An 8,394-nucleotide genomic window follows, 5' to 3' on the forward strand; every position below is an offset into this window, starting at 1 on the left:
TCTAAGCCAGGTCCTGCCTGACCTCTCTACTTCCCACAGCCTACCTCATCAGCCACCCAGCCTGTGTCCCATCTCCAGGGCTCTCCAAACTCTTCATCCACTGCCTCTGTCTCCCCCTAGTTGCTGGCTGGTATGGCGTCCAAGCCTTGGTGCCTTCTACATACCGGTGGCGTTGATTCTACCTATCACCTGGATCTACTTCTTGTGTGCGGGCCTTCACTTACGGGGTCATGTGGCCCAGAATCCAAAGCAGGGTAACAGTAGGCTCTCTCTGGAGCCAGGGGAAGACCTGAGGGGTTCCACCAGGCTCAGGAGCAGTGGCGTCCTCCTGAGTGACTCTGGTTCTCTTTTGGCTACAGTTAGCGCAGGAGTAGGGACACCTGCGCCCCCAGAGGATGGTGATGGCGTATATTCTCCTGGAGTCCAGCTGGGGGCGCTGATGACCACGCATTTCCTGTACCTCGCTATGTGGGCGTGTGGTGCCTTGGCGGTGTCTCAGCGCTGGCTGCCCCGAGTGGTGTGTAGCTGTCTGTACGGTGTGGCAGCTTCAGCTCTGGGCCTATTTGTCTTCACGCACCACTGTGCCAGACGTAGGGATGTCCGGGCTTCCTGGCGTGCCTGCTGTCCTCCTACTTCACCCTCAGCCTCCCACGCCCCACCCCGGGCCTTGCCTGCGGAGGATGGATCCCCAGTGTTGGGGGAGGGACCAGCCTCCCTCAAGTCCTCCCCGAGTGGCAGCAGTGGCCGCGTGCCGCCACCCCCCTGCAAACTCACCAATCTGCAGGTGGCCCAGAATCAGGTGTGCGAGCCAAGTGTGGCCGCCCGCGGGGATGGAGAGCCTGAGCCCAGCGGCTCCCGTGGCAGCCTAGCTCCCCGGCACCATAACAACCTGCATCATGGGCGCCGAGTACACAAGAGTCGGGCCAAGGGGCACCGATCCGGAGAGACTGGTGGTAAGAGCCGGCTCAAGGCGTTGCGCGCGGGCACGTCCCCAGGAGCTCCTGAGCTGCTGTCCAGTGAAAGCGGCAGCTTGCACAACAGCCCGACCGACAGCTACCCGGGCAGCAGCCGCAACAGTCCCGGCGACGGTCTTCCACTAGAGGGTGAGCCCATGCTTACGCCATCGGAGGGCAGCGACACGAGCGCCGCGCCGATCCCTGAGCCAGGGCGCCCCGGGCAGCGCCGCAGCGCCAGCCGTGACAACCTCAAGGGCAGCGGCAGCGCGCTGGAGAGGGAGAGCAAGCGCCGCTCCTATCCGCTCAACACGACGAGTCTTAATGGCGCCCCCAAAGGGGGCAAGTATGAGGATGCCAGTGTAACTGGTGCAGAGGCCATAGCAGGAGGTTGCATGAAGACCGGCCTCTGGAAAAGCGAGACCACCGTCTAGGGCCAGATTTAGGATAGTCCGGCCATGCCAGCTTGTTACTTCCAAATCCTCCTGGGCGGTCCAAGCTGTGTATGTCAGTTTAAGACGGCCATGCTGATGGCTGCCCCTGGGTTCACCATCTTTAGTTACCCAGGCTAGGGAAGGGGGAGCCAGATGCTTGCCACTACTCTAGTGGACTGTCCCTCAGCAGTAGCGACAGACAATCCCAGACCAGTTTTGATGGCCAAGTTCTTGGTATTCTCCCAGGTAGAAATGAAGCATCCATCAGTCCCTAGGGTGATCCATAAACTGAGTAGAAGAGCCCAGCCCAGGTAGGCTCAGGAAATGAGAGGGAGACCTGGGAACTGTGTCATCCACGCCAGCCTGGCAAGGCATCCTGTGCTGCCAAGATCCCAGGCCTCTCCCCCAGTTTTGGCTTGGGAAACCATCCTAGCAGGTGAGCCAGGGGGCATACATAACAGGTGCTGCCTTTCAGATTAACTATGCAAAGGGGTGAGAGGGGTAGGGCGGTGTGGTAGGCAGCTCTAAAGATCAGCTAGTCCCTCGAGAGGCAGGCGGGCGGGTGGGAAGGGTGCCCAATCAGAGACATAATCCGTGACTATGGACGTGGTACAGTTCTTCCATCAGAGTTCATAGCAATCCCTGAGAAGTGATGCTGCCAGCAGGTGCCTGAAGACTCAAAGGGAGGGAGTTGATGTTTGGGTCTCACAACCTATACAGTGGTTTGCTAGTGGCTCCACTTAGCTGCTCAATTATGATACCCAGTGCCTGTTCCCAGCCCTCCAACTCCGGGGGACTGAGGGGAAAAGCCATGCTAATAACCTGATCCCTAACTCCAGTTAGAAACCTAAAATGCCAAACCACCTCCTAACTCACTGAAACCCAACCAAACTCTGAGGCAGCATGTGGGTCCAGGCTCAAGAGCCTGTGCTTCCACTACTTGCTCAGAACTCCAGCCTCCATTTTCCTCAACCTAAGATGCCTTTTACTGCAGAACCACATGGAAGTAGAGGAATCCTTGGGCCTGTGAAGTGGCAGGAAACCCAGGTCTGGTCAAACAAGAACACAGGGGGGTTAGAATCCATACACTTTGAGATGGGCCCCATTATGTATGCTTGCTGCACAGATGATATTAGAGGAAAAAGCTTTGTATTATTCTTCCACATATGCTGGCTGCTGCTCACATACCCTGCCAATGCCTTAGCACTGGAGAGCTTTTTGCAATATGCCGGGGGAAAGGGGGGGGAGGGAATGAAGTGCCAAAGAAAACACGTTTTAAAAGCTCTGGTTTCCTACGATAGAATGTTTTCCAGCAGATGCCTCTTTGTTTTAATATATTAAAATCTTGCAGAACTCTTTTCATCCATGGTCCTTTTGTTAATGATGTAAAGGATCTTATGAAATCTCCAAACCACTAGAGCCTAGACCAGACACGGGCCAGGAACTGCTGCTTCTGCTCATGGTGGTTGATGCCACTAGAATGCCAGCTCGTTCACAGCAGCAATGCATTTACTGCACACTAGAGTAGAAGACAGATGGACAGATTCCTTAGCGGTCTTAGAAGGATCCATCCTAGACTACAGACAGCTGGCTTGGTTACCTGCATCAAGGGTCAGGACTTTCCCCCCACAGACACTGCACTGGCCGCCCATCTTCTCTAGGACCTTGGGTCCAATGAACTGCAAGGCTACACTTGGTTTCTTTAAGAAAGGAATATCCAAGGGTCATATACAGTCACTTCTTGCAACACAACAGGCCTGTTAATAAATTGCAGTCAGAACTGAAAACACCTTAAAGAATGTGCATCAGGGAGGGTTAGGGACACTCATGGCTGCCTGGCTAGCAGCTTGGGCTCTCTCGAAGTCTCTAACTTCCTGAGGGGTGCGCAAATATTGCTCTATTTCACTATCAGAAATGTTCTCATCTCCAGTCACTACAGATTCTGGGGGCATGGCATGGGTCCGCTTGGGGGGCTTCAACATGCAGGGTGGGAGGAGGAGGGCAGGACTGGCAGGACGTTTCCTCCTGGGCAAATCGAAGGAACCATCCTCCACCTCTTCCTGTTGTTCTTGTCCCTGCTGCTGCTGCTGCTGCTGCCTGATCTCCACTTCTGCTGCTCCATCTCGAAAAGCCATTCGGATCAGCATGTGGCGGTGCCGGAGAAGGTCACCAATGTGTTTCACCACCGCACGCTTATCAAGTTTTAGAACTCGTAGCCAGGCCAGCTGGCCGGCCATCTGAAGGAGCACGGTCAGGAGCTCCTGCAGGCGAGAGGCAGCTGGGTAGGGCAGGTCCACATTAGCCAATTTACAAAACTGGGCAAGAGAGCAGGTCAGCCGGTTTGAAGGCCGCAGAGACTGCCATGCCAGGAAGGCGGCTGCAGTGATGATGGGCAAGGGATGCCGTCCAGTCACGAGCCACGTCTCATTGGCCAGCTCCACCAGCAGCAAGGTCCGAGACAGCATCTTGTCTTTGTCCTCCACGTATTTGGCGGGCATGGATGGGGACGCCTGGAACAGTTTGAAGCTGAAAAACCAAAGTGAGGGCCAAGTGAGTGAGTGACAGCGGTGCCCTCCAGGGTGAAAAGCATCGTCCTCCCAAGATGAACTGGAAGCTGTTTGTCCTGGAGACACTGCGGCTTGCTGGGGAGAGGGACTAAGGAAAGGGGGCAGACACTTGCCAGCTGAAGGGCACTAACAGAGTTGAGCACCTTCCCCTCCCCACAGTCCCAACACCCTCATTCACTCTACAGAAGGTGTGCTCTTACCTGCATCTACTTAGGATGTGACCAAGTTTCAACCATTACTGTTTTTTTTTTTTTTTTTTTTAAACATAGGGTCTCATCATGTTGTCCAGGCTAGCCTAGAATTCCTGATCCTCTTGCTTTAGCCACCCAAGTGCTGCGACTAAGAGTGTGTGCTATCATACTTGATCAGCCATTTTGTGGTTTTGTTTCAAAGTATACTAGTGATAAAAAAAATAATTTATGAAAACAAAACAAACAAAGGCAGACTAAGGATAGTAGCGTAGCGTACACCTGCAATGCCAGCACTAGGAGGATGGGGACAAGGTGACCAGACGTGCAAGGGCAGCCTGGGCTGTATGAGACTGTCTAAACAAAACAACCACCCAAACTCCCCGTAAAACCTTAGCATCTAACCCTGATCTACCGCTGACTAGCATCTTTGAACTCCATAGAGAGGTGATCCTGCTGGAACAGGGCCACTGTGTACCGTGACACATGGCCCCTGCCATGTAATTCCAATGACTGCCATTCATAAAGCAGGAATGGGCAATTCAGCAGTACTATGCCAAGGCTGGCTAAGAGACTTTTTTTTTTTTTTTTTTAATTATCACAATCCTATGGTGGAAAAGGAATTTGAAATTACAACATTTTGGAATATTATAAACAGTATTAACTTGTATAAACTGTATAAATAGTAGTAAACACAAAATAGGAAAGACCCTTGCATCCTTTGAGACAGGCTGTGGTAAAAAGCCAGCCACGGGTGACAGAATGCACAGGATCCACCCGACCCAGTGCTCCTCCTAGACAGGTACCTGCTGCAGTAAGACTTCACCAAGTCTGCCAGGCACAGGGACGGCACGTCCAGCCCTAGGAGCTTGACGATCTGCATGTAAGTGCTGGAAAACATGTCCGGATCTGCATACAGCAGAGTGCAGACGGCGCCCATGGTGAGCGGCCAGTTATGCTGCCGGCAGGTGATTAAGACACAGCATCCAACTAACACTTCCTTCTTCTGCAGCCGAGAGGCGCGGATGCCAGACAGCCGATACGCCTTTTGGTAGTAAGAGACTGCTGTATCCTCAAACGTTAGTGGCAACTTCAGAATTCGACACAGGTCTCTTACTCGACGGAGATCTAGGAAAACACACAGCAAGCAGAAGGCCAAAGGAAACCATGTACAACTGCTAACAAGTTCTGCTAGGGCTTCATTTACTTTGGTTAAACTCGCCATATATACCAGATGCACAAACAACATGCCCTTCTGTGCTAACAGGACACTTGATATGGCCGTGTGTTTTGTGATGTTGGAGCTAGACTAGAGACCCCCAATCATGCTTGGGCAAGCCTTTTATCACTAATTACATTCTTAGCCCTTTAGAACTGTGGTCTTTCCAATGGTACAGAAAGGTCACATTCAATCCACCACCTTCATATGTGTTATTTTAACTTACAAACAAGGCAAAATTTAATATTTGGGGGGGGTGGGGGGTACTAGGGATTGAGCCTCAAGCCTTACATGTGACAAGTGCATATTCTATCACCGATCTACCCCCTAGCTCCAAAGCCATGCTTTTTCCTTGGGCTCTTTGAGGCTACTTTAAGCCCTATGCAAACCTAAGCCTTCCTTTACCTCTATTCCTTTTTTTTTTTTTTTTAAACTTTTAGTTTTTTTTGAGACAGGGTCTCTGTGTAGCCCTGGCTGTCTTCCAAGTGCTGGGATTAAAGGCTTGTGCCACCACTGCCCGGCTCCTTTTGGTTTTTAAGACACACTCAGTATGTAGGCTGGGGTGACTTCAAACTCTATCCTCCTGCCTCACCCCCCGACCCCTGAGTGCTGAGATTGTAGGCACAAGCCACGTTAATAACTGTTCTCTTGCAGCCCTACATTACACTAGTAATGCTTAAAACAAGAACATATAGATGGACTAGGTCATCAAAACAACCATCTGTAAAGCCACAGGGTCATAAAAGGTTGATACTTCGGGCTGGAGAAATGACTAAACCGTTAAAAAGCACTCGCTGCTCTTGTAGACAACCTGCGGTTTGCTTCCCACCATCCACAGGGCCGCTCACGACCACCTATAACTCCAATTTCAGATGATCCAACACCCTCTTCTAACTCCGTGGGCACCAGGAATGCACAGAGTGTACATACATACATGCAGTTAGAACATACCCATAGACAGAATATAAAAAAATATATATATTAAACAATGACATAAATAAAGGCAAAGCTAAAATTTAAGGGGGAAAAAAAAGGTTTGATTCTCACCTCGTTGCTGGCTGCGACTAACTTGTTCGTTTTCCCCTGTGCTTCGAGAATATGTCACTTCTGTAAAATAGCAAACATCAAATTGCACAGCTGGCCTCTGTTCACCACCTCCTTGCCCTCTGACTGCATAAGGCCAGGGAGATTTCAAGTGACTGTGTACCGGTCCATGTAAAAGGAATAGGACAGAATTATATTTGAGAGAGAGAGCGAGAGAGCAAGAGAGAAGGAGGGAGGGAGGAAGGGAGGGAGGGGGAGAGAGAGAGAGAGAGAGAGAGAGAGAGAGAGAGAGAGAGAGAAGAGCACTGGCGATTCCGGTTTTCCAGTTATTTCTCGGATACACTCACTTTTGGGGGTTGCATTAGTAAAGGACTAGGAGTGGTTCTCAACCTTCCTAACGCTGCGACCCTTTAATACAGTTCCTCATGTGGTGACCTCCAACCATATAATTATTTTCGTTGCTACTTCATAACTGCAATTTTGCAATAGTTACATGAAGATAATGCATTAGTTATAGAACAAAGACAATTATTGATTACATTATGAATCATAATGTAAATAGCTGATATGCAGGATGGTCTTAGGTGACCCCTGTGAAAGGGTCACGACCTACAGGTTGAGAAGCTCTGTATTAGGGCACAATGGCGTGGAATGCAGAGCGGAGCATTGTGCCAATTAGTGCTAAAACCTGCTATGAGATAATGGTTCGTGCTCTATTTCCAAATAATTTACAGGCACTCCTTCAACACTCACCAGGTCTGGCAAGATGAATAAAACCTTTTTCGTTTCATTCACTCACCGACTGGTATACCCACCCAATCCCAGACACCGTACGTAGGTAGCGGAAAAATAGATGTATCGCACCCTCCTTCGGCTAATTTGTTCACTTAAGCCCGCTTCTCCCACATTTAACTGTGTGCAGGACCAAAAAAGGGAGGAAGCTAGGAAGAGGAATCTGGGTTTAAAGACTACACTGCCCAAGGCTAACCTGGGGTTCAAGACCAGTACCTCTGAGGTTGCCCTCGTCGCTGAAGGTAGTAGTAAGGACCCCTTCGGTGACCACGCAGCCGCAGTCGGAACACACCAACTGGCTCTGAGAATAATGCGAATCTTCCACGAGCTCAGAGGAGCCGCAATCCGGGCAGCGGCTTCCGTTCGGCATCTCACCGTTTGTCAAGTGACAGACACCAACTCCTAAGCACTCATAACTGAGCAGCTGCAGTAAAGTGGCGGGGGCCCTTATTCCGGATGCACCATCCTCTTCCGGTCAGCTGGCCAATCGGCTGGTGGTTTGCCCCGCCTCTCCCTTGTACGCCACTTCCGTTCCCATCTGTGGACTCAGGTAGAAACCTGAGTTAGAAAGGGAGGTTCCTGGGTTTAACTGTGTCTCAGGTTATCTGGCGTCTGGAGGTTGGGCCACGTTGGGAGTTGACTCAAACCACAGATGAGGAATTGTTGTCTGCGAAACACTATTTTTTAAATATTATCTAATTTATTTTTTATTTTTAAACTATCATGCTGTAGCCCAGGCTGACCTAGAATACTTATCCTCTTGCATGCTGAAGATTACAGACTTGCACCACCAAGCCTGATTTAACCCCTTTTAAAAAGTGGAACCAGTTTCTCCCTTCCTGTGTAGTAAGGAAGGTTAAGTTTGACCATAGTAGAAAATAGATCACTCTGCAGTGAGAGAGCAGTAAATTGGGTTGTACTTTAGGGACCTCCCCACACCAAGTTGCCTCTCTCTTTCAAAGTCTGTTTTGTTATTGTTGTTTTTTCAACTATAAAAATGGAATTGAGCCAGACATGGTAGTACACACTATCATCCTAGTGCTTGAGAGCTGGAGGCAGGATGATTAGGAGTTCTAGGTCATCCTCTATATAATAAGCTGAAGACCAGTCTGTGCTACATGAGATGCTATCTCCAATAAATCAAAATAGCTGGGTATGGTGGCATATTGCTTTAATCCTAGAATTTGGGAGACAGAG

The 8,394-nt window shown here is 50.2% G+C and overlaps 2 protein-coding genes across 3 annotated transcripts in view; one reads left to right on the forward strand and one right to left on the reverse strand.

Annotated features, from left to right (window-relative positions):
• Adgra2 (adhesion G protein-coupled receptor A2) overlaps positions 1 to 2,749 on the forward strand; it is a 38,824-nt gene extending 36,075 nt beyond the window's left edge. Inside the window, exons 19-20 of one of the 2 annotated variants that reach the window (XM_034520968.2) lie at positions 121 to 254; positions 360 to 2,749. In XM_034520968.2, coding sequence (XP_034376859.1) covers positions 121 to 254; positions 360 to 1,387 — 1,162 coding nt within the window. In that variant the 3' untranslated portion in view covers positions 1,388 to 2,749. Of the gene's footprint in view, positions 1 to 120 lie in introns of both variants that reach the window. The other variant, XM_034520966.2, reaches the window with a different exon arrangement.
• A 362-nt stretch (positions 2,750 to 3,111) lies between these two features.
• Positions 3,112 to 7,666, reverse strand: Brf2 (BRF2 general transcription factor IIIB subunit). The gene is made up of 4 exons (XM_034520969.3): positions 7,414 to 7,666; positions 6,409 to 6,468; positions 4,949 to 5,270; positions 3,112 to 3,913 (listed from the first exon to the last, which is right to left on the reverse strand). Exons 1-4 carry the CDS (start codon positions 7,565 to 7,567, stop codon positions 3,193 to 3,195), a joined length of 1,257 nt encoding a protein of 418 aa, XP_034376860.1. The 5' UTR covers positions 7,568 to 7,666; the 3' UTR covers positions 3,112 to 3,192.
• Positions 7,667 to 8,394: the final 728 nt, after the last annotated feature.

This window comes from Arvicanthis niloticus, chromosome 16 (assembly GCF_011762505.2).
Source record: "Arvicanthis niloticus isolate mArvNil1 chromosome 16, mArvNil1.pat.X, whole genome shotgun sequence".
In the NCBI taxonomy this organism is placed as follows: domain Eukaryota; kingdom Metazoa; phylum Chordata; class Mammalia; order Rodentia; family Muridae; genus Arvicanthis; species Arvicanthis niloticus.

Excerpts from the sequence above, each read along its gene's own strand:
- Brf2 (XM_034520969.3), bottom strand. The coding sequence starts at position 7,567 with ATGCCGAACGGAAGCCGCTGCCCGGATTGCGGCTCCTCTGAGCTCGTG. Across the intron at positions 5,271-6,408 it reads TAGTCGCAGCCAGCAACGAG|ATCTCCGTCGAGTAAGAGAC; the intron begins GTGAGAATCAAA and ends GTGTTTTCCTAG. Across the intron at positions 3,914-4,948 it reads GTGAAGTCTTACTGCAGCAG|CTTCAAACTGTTCCAGGCGT; the intron begins GTACCTGTCTAG and ends TTGGTTTTTCAG.